The sequence below is a fragment of the Balearica regulorum genome, chromosome 17 (assembly GCF_011004875.1).
Source record: "Balearica regulorum gibbericeps isolate bBalReg1 chromosome 17, bBalReg1.pri, whole genome shotgun sequence".
NCBI classification, from domain to species: Eukaryota; Metazoa; Chordata; class Aves; order Gruiformes; family Gruidae; genus Balearica; species Balearica regulorum.
Window position 1 is genome coordinate 16,356,405 of NC_046200.1, and position 19,053 is coordinate 16,375,457.

Below are 19,053 nucleotides of genomic sequence, written 5' to 3' on the forward strand. Positions count from 1 at the left end.
CCCAGCAAGGTGAATTTGGGAATAGCCCCAGCCTCCTCCCGGGGCACCTTCTCAGCCGGCAGCAAAGCTGGGGCTGGTGCCCAGGAAGGTTGGGCACTGTGAGCTTGCCCCGGTCCCCAGGCTGTCCTGGGACAGCAGAGCTTCACCCAGGCAGGAGCTCGTCCACAGGCTCCAACCACAGCCCCAGCGAGCCAGAGGAGAGTAGCGTACAGGTAAATGCAAAAATCCCACGTCACAGACTCTGACACGTGTCCTGGCAGGTCACTGGAGGCTCCAGCCGAGCCAGGCTGTAATACATCACATCAGGGTGGCCGTGGCATTGTCTGGCTAAGCCTTGAGAACCTCCAACGATGGCGATCCCCCAGCTCCCGATGACTTTTCCAGGGTTGCGTCACTGTCCTGGGGAAGAATTTTCTTCTGGTGTCAAACCTGAACCTCCCAAACTGCAGTCTGTGGTGGCTGTCCGCCATCGTATCATGTGGCACCACCAAGAAGGATTGAACTCCATCATCTCAGTTGGCTGCTCTCAGAACCCCTTCACCTCCTGGTGGCCAGGCTAACCCAGCCCAGCCCCCTCCACCTCTCCTGGTGCAATGTGCACCAGCTCCGTGACCATGTTGGTAGCCCACCTCCAGGCCTCTCCAGTTTCTTTGCATCCTTCTTGAACTGGGAAGCCCACATCAGGACCCTTTGGGGTTCCTTCATGCCTTTCCCAGTGTCCTCCACTGTGGGCTTTGGCTGACTCTGGAAGGAGAGCGATGACAAGCTGATGTTCAACCTGAGGTCCACCGTAGCCTCCAGGTTCTTTTCAGCAGGGTCCTTCCAGCTCAGATGGGTCAGGTGCTTCTCCAAGAAATGTTCTGTGATGCCACAGGCCATCACCATCGCAATGGATGAGGCACTGCCACACCTCAGCATCAGGAAGGGCTGATTTATCTGCAGAATGTGACCATGAATCTCTTTTCTAAGCATCCTGCCAGGGCGTGCCGGCTTTCCTCCCACCACCACACTTAGATTATCTCTGACTGACAGCACCCTGTGATAGACACCGGTGAGGGGACTTTGTTTAGGGGTCCACAAATCAGCAGAGGCTGAAAACCGTAAAACGGTTTCCCTTGCAGCTGTCAGTCTCACCAGAAGGATCATATGTAGCTTTTTGTAGCCGCTTTCCACCGCTCTCTTGGACATGCAGAAACCTTTGACCTCAGGGAAAAAACATCTGAACCCAATCACAGGAGAAAGTCATAATGTGGAGCAAATCCAGGTCGTCTGCTCACCTGATATGGAGCAGAAGCCACTTTCTCCTGAAGCAACCTTCAGGAGCCACTGTCCCTGAAGCCACCTTCCCCAACAAACAGGTCAGGCTTTTGCTGACAACGTAACAGCTTGACTAAGCACGTTGCATGGCCTCCCGTGGCTGAGGAGAAGCAGTGGATGAGGCTGGCGGGAGACGCTGTGATGGAGCAGGACCCTGCTTGGTGGTCACCATCCCTCCTCTCCACCGGGACCTTGGCCAGGGGAAGCAGCGGCGCACGGAGGCACTTGTGGCCCATCATCTTCTCCGCCAACGCTGTAACACCGGTCGTCTTCCCATTTTGTCCCAATTTCCCAAACCGAAGAAGGAGACATTGGGTTGGACAACAGCACATTTGTTTTGGCTTGGCCGGCGAGCAGCGACAAAAGCGAGCTCATTGCCAACAGTTCATTTCCTATTTCAGGCCCTACCAAAAATAAACTCGGAAAGGAAACTCCAATGAGAATGAAACATGCATGAGACAACAGGCTCCTGAAATTATACGGGAAATTTCTCTCTCAACGCTCGGTGGGATGGGGGATGATGGAGCCAGGGGTATTTCATGCCGGAGAGGGGCTTGTGAGAGGCTTGGGGAGCTCCAGCAGCTCCACCAGCACTACAGCACGAGCCAGGGTTATAGGGGTATAAATATATATTCAGCTGAGCCTTCATGTAGTGGCTTCATGCGGGTACGTTACATGCGGGGAAATGGCCCTTTCCTCCTTTACCCCCACAAGTGGATGTAATGGTCCCTGGCTGCCTTCCCCGGGGACACGCGGCTCCAGGGATGGCCAGGCGGGGGGCACTGGCGTGTCCCCCAGCCGCGTGGGTGACGTCCTCGTGCTGCCGGCATCCAGCTGGCACGGGGCTCCCCGTAGCCGGGCTGAGCAGATCGCCCCACAGACTGGGACCCCGAAGAGGAGCAGCCACCGCAACACCCCCAAAATCCTTTCACGTTCCTCACTGCAGCCGTCGGTGACCTGGAGGACTCCGGTGGCAGCGGAGTCGCAATAAACAGCGGCCCTTTTGCAGGCATCATCTCCTGCTTGTGCATCCGCCCTCTGCCCACCGGCTCTGCTCCGGCAGCGGGGCTCAGCACCGGCCCCAGGCATGAAGGAGCCGGCGGTGCCACAAGCGCGGGCGCTGCGGTCCCCGGGATGCCCGGCCCCGGCATCAGCCCCCAGCGGGAAGGAGAAAGCTGTGACCGGAGCTCCAGGGTGCCAGGTGTCCCCAGCAGCGTGCGCTGCCACCCCAGGACCCTGTAGAGTGGCACGAACACCTTGGGCCAGCACCTGCAGCTTTCCCTTGGGGTGCCGGAGCCTTTTGGTGGTGGTTCACAGCCTTCTCCCCTTGGAGGGCTGCTGGGGGGGCAGCTTTGTCACCTTTCCCTGTGCTGAGGTGCAACGAGACACAGGCATCGATATAAATATATACTCCAGGAGTATATATTTTTATATATATATATACACACACACACAAAAACACATACAAATAAATTTATATATATAAAAATATATATACATTCCAGAAGTAAATTTTTTTATATGTGTGTATATATATATATGCTTATTTTTTATATATATACACACACATATATACACACACACTCTCTCCTATGTACTCGTGGAGTATATAGTAAAATACTTATATAAGTATAGGTATATATTATATATTTTTAATATATACACTCGCATATTTTCATATATTTCTATTTATTTTTATATACATATATGCATATATATGTGTGTGTGTGTGTGTGTACATATATACACACTTCTATAAACTCCAGGAGCTGAGGGTGGGGATGGCTGGGGGGCTGAGCCTGCCGCCAGCCCGCAGCGTCCCAGGGCAACCCCGTCACCGCCAGCCATGCCTCCCAGGCACGTCCCGACACCGTGCCACAACCGCCTCTTTGCGACGTGGAATCCAACAAGCGCCGTGCTGGGCATCTCCTGGAAGACCTGGGGGCCAGGGAGCCGCAGGTGTGGGGGTGCCCCAGCATGGGGCTGGTGGGGAGCAGGGCAGCGGGGCGTCCGGCGGGGACTTTACCCCCCCTGCACCATCTCAGCAGCGGCTCCAGGTGCTGCGAGCGGGCCCTGGCCATCCAGTTGCTGGTGACAGGCACCCAGGGCTGGGCAAAAGGCCACCATGGTCGTGGTGCTCTGCCCCATCCTCTGCTGCAGCGTGTGGCGTGGGCTGGGCTGAAGGGTGAGCTCCGACCTGGAGACGTGCCCTCGGCTCGTCGGCATATCGAGGGGATGCTCCAGGCTGAAGGATGGGGTGCACGTGAATGTGCTGTTTTGGGGGGATGGTGCTGTGCCCTGAGCAGCCCGGGGCAGCTCAGGGGGGGCTGCACCCGGAACCCCCTGCTCGGCAGGCATTGGATGTGCATGCAACACCTCCCTGGGCAGCCCGCTGAGCAAACCCACTTTGGCTCCATTTTAAGACTCTCCCTCACCCAACAGAGTAGTGGAAGCGTTCGCGTGTGATCCAGGGCACCAGTTAATCCCTGGCCATAATGAACTGCACAGAGCAAAGGGACAAAGCTCAGAAGCTGCAGCAGTTTTGGGGCTGCAAAAGCATTTCTAGCACAGGGAGCCATCTCTGAGCAGATCCAAGAGCCTGAGCCTTTATTCCAGCCTCTGGAAGCTCTGTCCGGCATAATTTTGGAAAAAAACCTATTTTTGCATTATGGAAAGCACGAGTGCATTTGCATCCAAGGACTTTGAGCAGGAGAGGAAGAATAATTAGGCAGAAGATAGGCAGAGGCATCCACACTGCCGCTGCCTGATTTATCTCTGCGCCTGTGCTGGCCCGGCCGCGCGCCGTAACGCGCCCGGCCTTGTTTAGTCTGTATGGGAGCACAAATCACGGCGCAATGTCATCGCTCTGCCAGGGTCTGGATTTCATTAGGAGCCACATGAGCAGCCTCGGCTGCTGCTGGGGGCTGGCCGCGCTCCCCCCGCAGAGCTGCACAGGATGCAGGGGCGACGGGTCGGGGCGCAGGGCTGAATAGGCGCCTTGTCTGCAGGTGGGGAGCAGCAGCCGCCTCGGTGGGACGGGGGTTTGGTCCCCCTGTTTGAAGACCCTGAAAATATCCTTAGGGGATGGGAGTGTGACCTGAAACTGTCCCCTGCTAGCGTGGTGGCTGCGGGGGCACAGCAAGGCTGGAGCAGCCCTTAGCCCAGAAGATGAGACCCACGCAGCTCACTGCCCCTTGCACCCTTCTGCACGCCTTGCACCCCTGCGGCCCTTGCAGCCTGCTGCAGCCTTTGCATCCCTTGCAGCCCATTGTACCCCTTGCATCCTTTACATCCTTTCCAGCCTGCTGCATCCGTTGCATCCTTTCACCCCTTGCAGCCCATGGCCCCTGTGCATAGCTCCCAGCCAAGCCCACCCACTCCTCCTCTCTCTCACCCTGTCTCACTCCCAGGTATGCAGCGCCGTGCAGTGACCCGAGCGCACCCGCGCCGGCCGGTTGGGAGCCCCTGCAGCAGGGTGCAGGGGAAGCAGCTCCCGTCCCCCCTGCAGCAGCGTGCAGGGGAAGCAGCTCCCGTCCCTTGCTCAGAGCAAGCCCAGGCTCGCCAGGCAGGGCTGCGCAGGCAGGACCGGGTCATCCGTGGGGTGGTATAGACCCATCACCAAACGGACCTTCTGACAACCCCTCTGCCCTGCGGGGTGTGGAGACACGGAGCTCCTGGGCCGCTGGGCCACAACTGGCATGAATTCACCCTGGCTGAGCATCCGTGTCTTCTCCAAGGGAAGGGTGTGCAGTCAGGACGGGTGTGTGCAGCATCTCCTCCAAGTCCCAACAAACGCTCAGCTGCTCAGCTCAAACAACTGAAGCCTGGCCATGTTTTCCAACACATTTCTGACTGTGCATGCTCCTCCTGGCAGGTCAAACCCAGCGTTTCCAGCTCGGTAGCCCTTGCTCTGCCGGCTATGTCAGCAGCCGGTCAGGAAGGGAGCACGGAGGTTTCACCCAGCACCGCCGAGAGCCAGCGACCACCTCAATCCAGATCTTATTTTAGCTGCAGCTCGGGGGTGAAATTCCCGTTCAGATATTTCAGCTCCAGAGGCCAGAGCAGGGGAAACACATTTACTACACAGTGTTTAAATTGGAATAAATCCGGTGAGCCTGTAGCTGTGGGGCTCCAGTGGTCCCAGCCACATGCTCCCCTCACCCAGGAGACGAGCGTGCATGGGGCTGAGGTAGACACAAGGTTAAACTGGCCCGAAAAAGGAGGGGAGGAGGCTGGGGATGGGCTGCAAAGCCACCATGGTGGGTGACGATGCGCCCAGTGCAGAATGGGGTCAGGGGTCTGGTGCTGGAACCCCTTCCCCAGGGGGGCAGCTCTTGGAGGGTCCGAGGATGAGCTGGAGGAGACTCGGGGAAACCATCCAAACCAAGCCGAGTGAGGAGGGCAGGATCCGGCCCCGCGGAGAGGAGCCACCCCGAGACCTGGCCCTGCGGGGGTTTGCTGCTCTGGGAGCACCCTGGCTCCATCCCCAGCTCAGGAAACAGCGGGGGACGAGCCGAGTGCCCCGTGGCTGGGGCAGAGCTGCTGTCGAATCACCGGCGCCGGCACTGCCGACCCAACCCGTAGCCATGCTGCGTTGAGCAGAGCCACTGGCAAGATGCTCACCAACTCCTGGCCCGAGCCCCAGATGATGCCGCTTCGTCCCGCGCCACGCGGTAGAAGCAAAAGCCTCTGCGCATCGGCCTCTTTCAGCGGTGGCTGGCCGCCCGGTGGAACCACGCTCACCGAAGGCTGAGCGGCCGCAGGGGGAGCCCCCAGCTCCGGAGTGGTGACTCAGAGCCGTGGTGACGTGGCTGCTCTCCCACGGGGACGCCGGGCTCCGGCAGCCGTCTCCTGCGGACGGGTTTGCGCTCGGGTTTCTCTGGAGGATTATTCCTAACTGCAATGTGCTCCGGTTGCAAAAACGAGCTGTCCTGCTGCGTGCACCTGGACACCACGCTCCCGCTGCCATCTCTGCTCCACTCGGGGTCCAGCAAGGCCATAAAAAATGCTGTTTTCCAGCATTTCTGAGTGTGCAAACCCGCCCTTTGGGGGGAAGGTAACATCCAGGCATGCCTCCCCTAAACAGGCAGTGGACACCTTTGCAGATGTCTCCATCCTGGGAGATATTTTCGCTGCAGGTGAGTGCAAGAAGCCTGAACCTCACAGGGGACCCTTTGCTCGGGGGCGAGGCGAGCGGCTCTGGTGGGAAACAGTCCTTTGGCCCTCTGGATGTCCCTGCACATCCCGTGCCAGGGCGTGGGCTCCATCCCATGACGTGTGCTTGTCCCCAGCTTCTCACGACCCCCCCTCTACGCCAGCAGCGTGAGGAAAGTCCTGCGGTTGGCTTGGGGGCTCCAGAAGAAGCATCGGGCCAGGATCAGCCCCTGGCTTCCTCTGTGCCGAGGCGAGGAGCATCCCACTCTCCTGGTGCAGAGCCCCGTGGCCATGAGCACCTGAATGTGGCCTCATCCTGCTTGGTAGGGCACATTGCTCCGTGCACACGGGCTGGCGGCAGCTGGAGCAGGATGATGTGGTGGGACCATGTGCAGGTCCCATTGGGCTCTTCCCCAGCCCCTCCGTGGTGGGGTGGCAGGGCGAGGAAGAACAGAAGGAGCTTTCTCGCTCCATTTGTCCCTCTGTAGCTCCATCCAGGCCAGGTTAATGCTTTTCCTGGACATCATAAGCCAACTGCAGGGTTGTTTCTGCTCTCAAGCCCCCAGGTCCAGCTGCTGTGATCTCCTCCTGGGTGCTAGCAGGTCCTGGGGAGCATGGGAAGGGCCCATGCTGTGCCACCTGAGATGCTTGTGGCACCACTGCCAGACACCGTCACCTGGTCAGGGACTCCCGCACCCCAACTTGAGCCCACACCCTGGGAGCCCTTTGCACATCCTGACACATCGTGATGTGCTCCCTGTCTGGATCCCCTGGGACACGGGACACCCCCAGGTGCTCTGCAGCCCGGTCCCCATGCATGCCACCCACCCGCCTCTCCCACACTCCCAGACCCAGCCTGGGGCTGCAGATTGTCCCTAACGGGTGACCCAGCTGCAGTTCAGCTCGCTGAGCTTCTTCCCTCAACTCAAAGCGCCCGCGTGCCCCTTGTCCCTCTGTCCCCGTGGCGCTCATGCAGGTCCCAGCTCCAGCTCTAGCGCTGCAGCGAGCTCGCCCTGCGTCACCGCCAGCATCCCGGCCCAGCACAAAGGCAGCATGAGCCCTACGCAGACCGGGGCCGGCTGCCTCGTGGCATGCACGCCAGCTCAGATAGCTGCACCGGGTCCCCCAAAGCGCAGCCTTCACAGACCCCAGCCCGCCAGCCTGCAGCAGGCAGTGCCCAGAGCCTGCCGGGCTAATGAGAAGCACATGGGATCCACATCTGGTAGCGATTGAGCGGGGAGCAGCGCTGGGAAGGGAGGAAGCGCAGATTTCCTGCAGCACAAAGGAAGGGAGAGGAATGTCCGCAGAGGAACAGAGGCCCCGGCGTCCCCCCTCCCTCCGCCGGCTCAGCCACGACGCCTTCGCTAGGGTGCAAAGGCACCGGATTGCGCCTGGCTCCTTTGCTGGCACCGCTGGAGCTTGTCCTGGGGAACGTGCTTCCCCTCTCCCCTGGGCTGAGCCCCCCCCTCTGCCTGGCTGACCCCCTTTCCGTTCACAGGGGTGCACGGGCACCCCACGGCCGCTGTGCATGGCTCTTGTGGCCATGCCGGCTCTCTGAGCCTCGTGCGTGGTCTCTCCCCTCCAGTCTGGTGCTGCTCAGGGTCAAGACAACCCTCCCCAAGCCCAGACACCACCGAGCTCGAACCGTCAAGCACCACCAGCCACCTCCCCCTCAAAACAGCCTTGGGAAGAGAGCAGAAGCCCCAGCGAGGCGGTGAAGGTGGCAGGATCCAGGCAGGGTGCTCTGTGCCGTGATGATGAGGACGTGATGCTTGGAGGGGACAAGGCAGGTTGCATTCAGGTCCTCGCCAGTGCAGGCAGCCATGCTGGGGGCAGGCAGCTTGCCTGGTCCTGTGCTGGTACCAGGTGAAGAGGTGAAGTCTTGGCCACCACACTTGAGCATCCACGGCTGCCGAAGAGGTTTTGGGTTGTATCACCAGGGGAATACCCTGGGACAGCGAAACCCTGCGGCAGCAAAACCCTGACTTCAGGTGACACCCGGAGAAGGATATTTAGCAAAAGCTGCCATCAGATCTTCATGGCAGAGGATAGCAAAGTGTCAGGGATTTTTTTATCCTGGTCTTCCATATCGCTCCAGCCAGAGCGAAGCAGCACGGTTAATAGCTTTTAATTAAAAGACCCTTTTTTCCATTCCCCAGCAGCGCAGCAGGCTGCAGCCACCCGGGCTCTATGCCACGGCTCTGCCTCCAGCGCCGCAAAAACCTCTTGGCGGTTGCAGAGGATGGTGTTGGGGTGACTTTTCCGTTCAAAATACGGGGCAGCCATTTCCTGGGGACATTGCTGCCCAGCTGGGGGAAGAGCAGGCAGGGGATGGGCAGGACAGACAGACATGGCAGGGTTAACTCTACAAGGCAGCGGTGTAAGCAGCCAGAGGCAGAGGGATCTGCAAGCAGCCCACCCAAAGCCTCTCCAGCACTTGGGATTTGGGAATCCTTGGATGGAAATCCGAGGCAACCGACCGGGGGGGAAAAAAGGGGCAATTTATATTCAGGGATATTTTAGGGATGCCCTGTTTCCCTGGGGATTCTCCATGCTTTTCTCTAACATGGCTGTTTCTACTCCCCTTGAGCAGGCAGCGCAGCTTTTGTAGGCTTTGAAGTCATATTAAAACCGATACTTTTAAGGCATTTTAATACATTTCAGTGGACCTTTCATTTTGCTAATTCAAGCCAGGAACCTTTTTATGCTTGCCACTGACGTGAATTTGCGAATAGGCCTGCACTGAACATTGATCTCATTACCTGCACCCGAGCGCTCACGAAAACAAACCGTTGCCATCGCAGCGGTGTGTTTGAAGTCAAAACTTAATAAACTCCGTGTGTTTTGAGAGATTTGAAGGGATCCTTGCAGCCGAGTGGTCTTGCCCTTCTCGGGGCTCCCCAGTTGAACCCACAGACATTGCTCGGCTTTGCTCCGCGAGGAATGGTCCCCAGCTCATGGGCTAAAATGAAACTGTGAAGCCAAGTACCCAGAGAGTGAAATTCCTCCGATGCCGGTGATGCCAAGGATCACCGCATTTTCAGCTGTGGCAAAGTCACACCCACACCCACACACACCCCCCCCCCGTACAGTAACTCAAAAGCTACCAAACTCCATCTGAAACGTTTCTGATAAAGTCATTTGGAACTTTTTTAGCTGCTTTCAAGCCCGAGCAGCGGGAGACCCTGCAGATGCTCTCCCTATGCATCCAGGAAAACTCTACCACCGGCATCCCGTGTGCGCGCAGCGGTGCCTCGACGGCTCGAGGTGCTCTCCGAGCACCTCGAGCCGTCGAGGCACCGCTGCGCGCACACACACGTGTCCCAGGGGAAGGTGGGAGTGCCGGTTACTGCTGCTCCCCCCCGCTGCCGCCCCTCCGGTACCGGCTCCTACGGAGGATGCTCGGACCGAGCATCGAGCTGCAGCAGCGGGATGGAGCCGGGCGGGAGGGGACCGCAAGGGGCGGGGCCAGGGGCAGATCGGGGGCGGGGCGATAGGGAGGGGCGGGGCCAGTCCGGCGGGGTTGGGGCGAGGGGATAGGGCGGGGCGAGCCCCGGGGGCGGGGCTATTGAGCCGGGCGGTGGCGGGAGGAGCGGAGCGTACGCGCATGCGCACGGCGGGTGGCGCCCGGCCCGGCGATGGAGCGGTTCGGTGCCGGTGGCGGCGCGGGGGGGTACGAGGCGGCGGCGGAGCAGCAGCTGTCCCGGCAGCAGGAGCGGCACTACCGGCTGTTGTCGGAGCTGCAGGCGCTGGTGAAGGCGCTGCCCAGGTGAGCGGAGGGTGGTGGGGGTGCGGCGGCGGCGGGGCCGGTGCCGGAACTGAGCCGGTGCCGTGCCCGGGGCCGTTCCCGGTAGCCCCTGCCAGCAGCGCCTTTCCTACACGACGCTGAGTGACCTGGCGCTGGCGCTGCTGGACGGGACCGTCTTCGAGATCGTGCAGGGCCTGCTGGAGATCCAGCACCTCACCGAGAAGAACCTCTACAGCCAGCGGCTGCAGCTGCACAGCGAGCACCGCGGTGGGCCGGGGGGGCCGGGGGGCCGGGGGTGGGCAGGCCCCCGGGGGGGCTGAGGGCGGGAGCAGGCCCGAGGCACCGGGGAGAGGCGGGCGGCACCGGGGGGGGGGGGGGGGGGAGGACCACCGGGGCTGCAGGGCGGAGGGGGGCGGCGGGCGCGGGCAGGCCCGGGGCTTGCGGGCGGCACGGCGGGAGGTGGGCCCGGGGCACCGGGGGGCAGGCGCGGGGCGCTTAGGGGCGGGGGGACACCGCGGGGCGGGGGGGGGGGGGACCCACGGGGCGGGGGGCCGTGGCGGCGGCGTTCCCTGAGCCGCAGCCCGTCCCCGTGGCAGGGCTGAAGCAGGAGCTGTTCCACCGGCACAAGGAGGCCCAGCAGTGCTGCAGGCCCCACAACCTGCCGCTCCTCCGCGCCGCCCAGCAGCGGGAGATGGAGGTAAGGGGGGGGGGCGGGCCCCTTCCCGGGGGGCTGCGGGACCCCTCCTGCATCGCAGCAGCATCTCCAGAGGGTTGAACGAGTTGTGTGTGTCCCCCCCGCAGCCTTGGGACCCACCAGCCATCCTGCCTGGTCTTGCTAGCTCAGCCCCGGGTTCCCCCGCCCCGGCCTGGGGGTGCCCCCCTCTTGCTCTGCCCTCTGTCCCCCCAGGAGCGGGGGGGGGCCGGGCTCTTGCCATCCGGGATCGCCACGGTCCAGGCGTGATCTGGGAATCGCAGAAGCTCAGGAGCCCGCTCCAAGAGAGCGATGCTTTCCACAATAATGAGCCTGCGTTACAAGACGGGCTGGAGCCTGGATGGGGTTAGAGAGCAAGGTGATAGAACACACGGAGAAGGGGTGTGAAATCCGCTGCTGTGTTGTAGCAAGTAGAAAGCAGAGAATACTCAAAAAATCACGTTTTACTTAGCAGCACTGGTAAGGAGGAACTGCCTTGAGATATGTAAGCATAGGAATAGTTTCTTCGAGCATCCCGAGGCATTTGGAGAAAGGTGCGAGCGGCCTGTTCAGTCCCAAAGGACTTATCTGTCTATTAGCAATAAGATAGAGGCAGTTTTATAAGGACATTGCAAGAAGCTAGTTATCTTAATCGATGGAGTTTAAACGTAGAGGGGAAGTTACTTTACCCCACGTAAGGCAAACAGATAACTATTTAAATACACGCTCTTTCCCGACCTCTGCCCACAACAAGCACCACGAAAGCGCTCGCTGTTGGATCTTTTGTTTTCCACGTCCCTTGTTTCCCATCGAGGTGACCAAAGCCAGGCTGGGCCCCATTAGCTGTCCCTGTTACTTCTGTCTCTCTGTAACTTATACTTGCAGCAAGTAATAAGCTATGCTGCCTGTTTTAAAGCGTTTCCGGGGCTGCCTTTGCTCATTAAGTAACCATATCTGTGTCGCTTCTTGTCTTAACGTCACGTGCAACTTCTTCCTCCTTCCTCCCACCTTCCCCCTGCCTTTCTCTTCTGTTTTTCTCTGCCAGCTGTTATTAGAGTTACTTCTTCCCTTTATTTATCCTCTGATATTTCTGCTGTGGAGCATTTTGGGAATAGATCAATCATCGCAGTGACAATTAGTACGGGTGTAATCGGAGCTGCCCTCTGTGGTTAAAGGTTTTGAAGACCAGCTCCCGTGAGCTAGCTTGGGATTGGGCTCCCAGGAGGGGTAATACAAGATGTGGGTTTTAGATGTCTGCCTTCCTAGTGGAACACTTTAAAAAGCATTTTTAAAAGCTTCGCCTATCGTATAGGGTTGCCAGCCACCAGAACTGAAGCAAAAGCTTGTGTTTAAGCCTTATTTTTCTCCAAGATTTTGGCACTTTTCTGTAGCCCAGAATCAGGTGCCAACCCCAAACAGTATGTAGACACTTAAATCTGTCCTTTTTTTTTGTTTTCCAAACCCAAGGAAAGTCAGTCCTCCAGCACAGCAAGTGGAGGAGGCGATGGTGTGGTGCCTCCTCCTTCCCCTGGGGCAGCTGGGAGGAAGGAAAGTCTTTGGGGAACGAGGGATTTGAATCCTTCCTATCTTCCACGAGGGCTGTGAACCTCTAGACTGAAGAACGTGTAAGGACAGAGCTTGCTTAGGTTCATTAGCATCCCATCGTGAAGTAGGCAATTAGCCCCTCTACCTTGCCTCTTATTGAGGCTTAAGTTGTCTTGAATTTCTTCACATTTATTCTAATAAGGTCCTGCCCCAAGTGTTTTCTCTGGAGCAGCTGATGCACGGTAATCTTATGGTGGATCACGGTCTTGTGTCCTCCTCCTGCAAAGCTTTCCCAAACCAGTGGACATAATTAAAAATGTAAGATGCTAGTTGACTGCCGTATGTCCAAGAAGGGTTCCATGAGGTAGCTCCTGCTCCCATGTAAGTAATAATTGCTCTTTGGGTCAGGCCTTTTGCAGACAGTCGCTTACAACGTCTGTGCTCTAGAAAAACCTCGGCTCTTTTCCGGACTGCTCAGGACTGAGACCTCTGTCATTAAAATTCTGGATGTTCCCCAGGACCTGTGGCAGCGCACAGGCTTCCGGCTCCCCTCTGGGATGGGTCTCTTAAACCACCGGCTGCTGGCGTAGGAAATCCCAGACTTGGGGACTTCTCCCTGTGCAGTGAGGATAACTTACCCCGTGAACGTTTCCAGCTAAACACCTGCCTCTGTTTTCTGTCTTACAAAGGGGAGGCGTCGCGCGAGAAAAATGTTGAAACTTGTACCATTTACTTCATGCAATGGAAGGAGCCTGCCTTGGTGTTTAGATGGGATTTGATGCCTCCTGACTTTCCCTGTGGCTTGCAAAAGAAGTCTGTTGCTCAGTGCAGCCCAGTAACGTTGTATTGCCTCGCCTCTGCAAACACGTGGCTTTATTTGAGCTGGGCTCTCCTCGTCCCCTGCAATCCTTCCGCTCTCTCCTCCCCTCTCCGGCAGAGTTTCTGGTAGATTGAGGTTTCCTCCAGAGCTGCTTTCCGCAGCTGCCAGAGCACAGAGTGCTCCTGGAGCGTGCCCACCGCTCCTGATTCCCGGCGTGCCTTTGATACAGCACGTGGTCGCTGTGCTCCGTTTCTTCTTCAGAGGCAATGCAGAGGCTTCTCTGCTGAGGTTTAGGTAGGTGTCGGCGAGGCAGGAGGGGCTGCGTTCTCCTGGTTGGGGCTATTTTCCAACGTCCTCGTTTGGTAATGTTCTCAGCCTGCCCCAGCACGCTGTAGTCCCTGGCTTTCCAGTTGCAAAGTTAGGTTTTTGGGGAATTCAGCTTGTTTAGTGAATAAATGGGATCTGGGTGTGATTTACAGCTCCAGCTCTGTTAGCGTCCAGGGAACACAGGGGCTTGGGGAGGTCTCTGAGCGGGCACCTCGATGAGCTACAGTGGCTTATGTTCCTCCTCCAAGTCTGTCTTTTGAGCCCATGCTGCTGGAGTGCCCAGCTACAGCCTGCTGCTCAGATGGTTGGCTCACCAAGACAAGCCGTTCAGATACCCATCTGTCACTCGTGGTCTTTCCTGGCCTCCAAACAAGCAGAAAGCAGGCTGGTCCCAGTGTCTGCCCTGCGTTTTCTTGAGCGGTAGTTTTGCTGTGAGACATGGCACGTGGTGGCGGCGAGACCTGGGGCTGTGCTTGCTGCCCTCTGCTGTCCTTGGGACCCAGCAGAGCAAGAGCGCTTCAGGGTCGAGTCGCTCCTTGGTTTCGGTGCAAGACTTGGAGGTGAGAAGAAGACAGGAGGAAGGCAGATAAGCCACTTTTTTTTCCCTTTTTTTTTTTTTTTTTTTTTTTGTGGACTGTTACTTTTTTCAGGCTGTGGAGCAACGAATTCGAGAGGAACAGCGAATGATGGATGAGAAGATCGTCTTGGAACTGGACCAAAAAGTGATAGACCAGCAGAGCACTCTGGAGAAGGCTGGGGTGTCTGGCTTCTACATCACCACCAACCCACAGGTTGGTGTTTACGCAGGGAGTGTGCGATCTGTCAGGACTCTTGCGTTAATATCTTTATTTAAAAAAAAAAAATAATCTTGCTCTTAATGAATTCTGAATAGCTGGGTCGGAAAGAATGATCCGTCCTTTGCCCCATCAGCTGGTGGGCAACGTGCCCTGGGCAGACCTAGGACCGGGTTTGTGACGAAGGAGCAGAAACCCGTTAGACAGGACGACATCCCCAGCTTTCTGCAGTATTTCTCCCAGTGTGGAGGGAAGAGACGCTGTGCCAACAGCCTGCAGCCCTATGACTCTTGAGTGGCTCTGAATAATACTAAACTAAGTGGCTGCGTAGGTTTATCACCTGTACAAATTGCCTTTGAGAAGTTGTTTTTTTACTAGGCATCTTGTTAATTCTTGCATGTGATTTGCTGGAGATGATGACTTCAGACTGTGATTAGAAAATTGTTCTCAGTTCCCCCAATGCATCTGCTCTTAAAGCTTGTGAGCAATCACCCGTGTTTTTCTCTGTTGTCTTAACGCCACCGCAGGAATGAAAAAATAAAACTTCCACAGTCTCATTGTAATGCCACGGAAGTTTGCAGGGAACGCAGAAACAGGCTGTTCTTAACTCTTGTTTTTTCAGCTGATTAAATTTCACTTTGATAAAGACCTACTAGTGAGAAAAGACAGCTTAGACTGACTTAAACAGGCATTTTCGAAAACCCACACGGTTCCTGGTTGTGTAGCCTTGAACAAGGCTCTTGTTTTTCCTGTGCTGCTATTCCTCATCTGGATAATGCAAGCAGCTCTTTCTCTCCCCTCCTGCCCCTGCCTTTTACGTTGCTTTTGTAAGTAATAACTCCTGACAGGGTTCCTTTTTGCTGGGGTTTATGTTTGCCTTTACTATCGCTGGCAAACCCAGACCTTGGCTTGTACCTGTGAATGCCACCAGCGTCTAAGAAATCCCTGCTGGAATCTGCTCTCCACGTGTTTCCCATCAGCTGATGTGTTTCCTCCCGCTCTGTTGTATAAAATGCCTGCTTATGCAGTTGATAATTTTTTTTTTTTTACAAAAATAGATTTTTATTTCCATAATGTAATGTCTGCAAGCCTGAGTCACAGAACAGGGTTCACCAAATTAGCTACTCCACCGTGTAGTCTCTCTGCTAGTGGCTTGTGAGCTAAATGTAACTAAAGAACAAGCAGATGGCAAGGAGACCATAAGGTGATGTTGGTAACTACAGGAGACAGTGGTCCCCACTTGATTACGGTCATGGAAAAGGGAGTTTTGGAAGGGGAATGAAATACCTTGAGGGAATTTGATGCACCGGCACAGCAGTGTGTTGCACGTGACTTAAACTCCACTTGGAGAGTACCCAAAGCGATCCCTCCTGCTTCCTGCCCTTCTGGGCTGGAAAAGGATCGTTGAAGATGCTGCTGAAGGATGAGGGGAGGGCTGTGCCAACCCGGGTGGAGCGCGGCTCTGCGTGTGCAGGGGGACGTGGCTGCTCCAGGAGGGGAAACCTGCAGAACTGGTCGGTCCTCGCTGCATTTATCACTACATCATGGTCGAGAAGAAAGAACCTTTCTGAATCCTTAATGAATCGTAAAGCCCTGGGATTCCTAAGACAGCTGAAGTTTGCAGCAGATCTCTTAAGATATTACTGCCCTGTATGTTATAGAAATGCTTAAACAGGTGAAAGGCTTTCTTTTGTATTTGCGTGGTTTTTCTTTTGTTCCCTGAAGATGCGTAGTTTTTGAGTGGGTGGCACAAGCTAGTCCTTTCTGCTTCCTCAGCAGGGAATGGGATCATCTTCTTCTTGCAAAAGCATCTCTCTCGCTTTGCAGGAGCTGACTTTACAGATGAATTTACTGGAGCTGATTCGGAAGTTACAGCAGAAGGAATCCGAGTCTGAGAAGGCTTTTTCCTGAACGAGCAAATCCACTGTTTACTTTCCAGAGTTTTCTTCTGACTTCCCTCTAAAGAATAGACTGTTAATAATGCATTTGCTTTATATTCTGTCAGGAAGAGGCTACTGGCTGTAGAAGAAATAGCCAAGGCCCTTAGATAGCCTTAGAGCCGGGTCTGGCTGGTCGGGGAGCATCAGGCTGCCCCTCCGGTTCTCGGAGCAAGACGTGTGCTGCATGTCTCACTGCTGCACGTCTCGCTAAGACGAGAGATGCTGGAGGGCGTCGATCTGCCACGTGCAGCCTGCGGCGTCCCGGAGGCCGCTCGCTAAGCCGAGGGAGACCGAGGCAGCAAACCTAGCCTGGCTGTATGTGGGTGACCCCTGCGTTGAGGTGAATCACGCTGAACGGGTGAGCAATGTGATCTCCAAATTGCAATTTCCTCTTTGGATTCAAGGAGGAGGAGCAGGTGTCTCTGGTGGGGAGTGGGGGAGGTGAGTAGCTGCCGTATGGGACAGGGAAGCAGAGTGGACTCGGTGCCGCCTCGCCATGGCAGATGGTTGGCAGCTGGGGAAGAAAGTCCAAAGTTTATCTACAAGATGCTTCTGTGTGTGTTGAGGCAGAAACAGCCTCTTAAACCGACAGGCCCTTCCCAGAGAGACCTCTGGGCAGACACCAGCATCGGCTTTACGGAAGGAGGATTTCAGACGTCTGCCTGGCGGTACTGACTGTGACGTTCGCAGGGTTCCCACCCAACTCGGATAGCGGAGAAGGCTTGAGAGCTTTTGCTTTGTTACGTTAAACCAGTTTCCAAATGGAAAGAAATAAAATACTCTGTCCTGCCTCCCGGGTCTGCAGCTTTCTAAACGTCAAGATTGCGATAACGTTTGTCCAACCCCTGCTCGCTGAGTGTGGGGTTTGGGGTGCGCTGAAGGAATGAAGTTCAAGAGAAGCTGTTGGGGGTGGCTCAGAGACTCAGGCCATCGTGTGTTGAAGGGCTTCGGTTATGCCCAGGTCGCTCTTTAAGGGTTTTCTGTTTTTAAGGGTTACGGTTTGCTCTCACCTGCACCCTCTGCTTTTCCTGCCGCAATCTCTGGTCAGCAGAAGGCAGCGTGAGAAGGTTCAGTAGGCTGAAAGTGGGCTGGGACCCATTGCCCAAGGTATTGTGAACACTGAAGTTTACACGAAAGCTGTCACTGAAGCTAGAGCGAGGGCCAGCTGGGGAACCAGCTGAAGTACGGGAACCTGCAACGGTGGTAGAAGAGCTTGTGGGTGGTAGGGAGAGGTGGGGTGGAGTTGCCCACTGCCATACACAAACACTGAAGATCAGCAGCTACAAGGACCGACGAGGCTTTTGCAAATTGAGGGCTGAGACACCCCCCATTTCCAACGCGGGTGGGTTTTCCTCCCCATGGGAACGTGCTGCTGTGGTTCAGCAGCCTTTGGGGTCTCCACCTCCTGCAGGAAACTCCCCAGCTGGGAAGTGGGCTGATGAGGACCCCGCACCACTGCAGGACCCCCACAAACCACCTCGAGTCGTGCTGCCACTTGATGCTCAGCTGGGAGTCCTGCACCCGACTGCTAAAAAATGGCAAGGAGTGGGCGACGTTCCCCTCTGGAGACACCCACACCTGCCTGTGGGGACGCGTGCAGGCACCCCGGTCTGTGCTGACCACGTGGAGAAAGGATCCACGTCCCTCTGCGTGTTGCCAGAGCCGAGGAGATTGTTTCCCGAGGCGAGGATGAGGAAGGCAGGGATGAACGATGGGCCCTCCTCCAGGAAAGGAGACTGCCTGGATGCCAGGGGGTAGTGCTCCCTCCCAGAAGGAGCCCCCTTCTTGCACACGAGCGCTCTCGTGTTGGAGCAGCAGCAGAGCCCACGGCGTGGCTGGAGGAGCCCAGGACCCCGCTGGAGGAGCCCAGGACCCCGCGGGCGGCTAACGCCGAGCTCAGGGTTGCTGCCAAGGGTTCAGCTGCAGAGCGGAGCCCACCTCTGGCCAGGAGAGCTGGTCGCTGCCGTCTCCGCTGCCGTTTCTCCCGGGGGCGGCTGGTGCCGGGGACCGCGGCGGGCTGCTCCGGCACTGCCATGACAACGGCAGCTCTCGGGCTTCCCGCTCCCACCATCTGGTTGCGGATGGCTCTGCCAGGCAGCCGATCCAAGCTGAAATTTTCCATGCCTGCAGTCAGGTTGTGGTTCGGAAAGGCTTTCCGTGCGAGATGGAGGGCGGCCAGTCGCGGTTAATTGGTGGAAAAGGTTATCTGAAGGGAGTAAAGCGCCTGGGATAGCTCATGATCGGGGCGTGTTTGGTCAGCACCATTTTAGTGGAGGAAAGCTTGCTCAGCCCCCCCCGAAGCATTGCTGGGCGGTACGACACCAAGGATACACAGATATTTGTCCAAGCAAGTGCCTTTGTGTCACTGGAGGGTGACGCCTTCCTGCAGCCCGGCTGTGCCCGAGCTACTGCGGTTGTTACTGCCGGTGCCAGCTGGGGTCGGACCTGGTGAGAGCGATCCAAGGAGCTGGAAGTGCTGGAAGGACTGCTGGATTTCGGTCATTGGTTCAACCACCCATGCAGCCCCTGAGCTCTCGGGGACCACATGGTTGGGGAGCCCTTTGGTGGCAGCTCAGGTGGCTTCAGCCACCCACGGAGCTGGACCTCAAGTTCCTGCCCAAGGCTCCTTGTGCACCAGAAGACGTGTGGAGAGGGGATGCCCGAGGGGATCAAGGTGCCCGTTCTGGTGCGAGGTGACCGGCAGCAGAGCTATGGCT

General features: G+C 57.0%; 1 protein-coding gene across 1 annotated transcript; it reads left to right on the forward strand.

Annotated features, from left to right (window-relative positions):
* Positions 1-10,069: 10,069 nt before the first annotated feature.
* Positions 10,070-17,131, forward strand: LOC142604223 (protein DGCR6). Its single transcript, XM_075769430.1, has 5 exons — positions 10,070-10,240; positions 10,326-10,486; positions 10,816-10,916; positions 14,253-14,393; positions 16,224-17,131. The coding sequence occupies exons 1-5, from the start codon at positions 10,110-10,112 to the stop codon at positions 16,305-16,307; spliced, it is 618 nt and encodes a 205-aa protein (XP_075625545.1). The 5' UTR covers positions 10,070-10,109; the 3' UTR covers positions 16,308-17,131.
* The last annotated feature ends 1,922 nt before the right edge of the window (positions 17,132-19,053 follow it).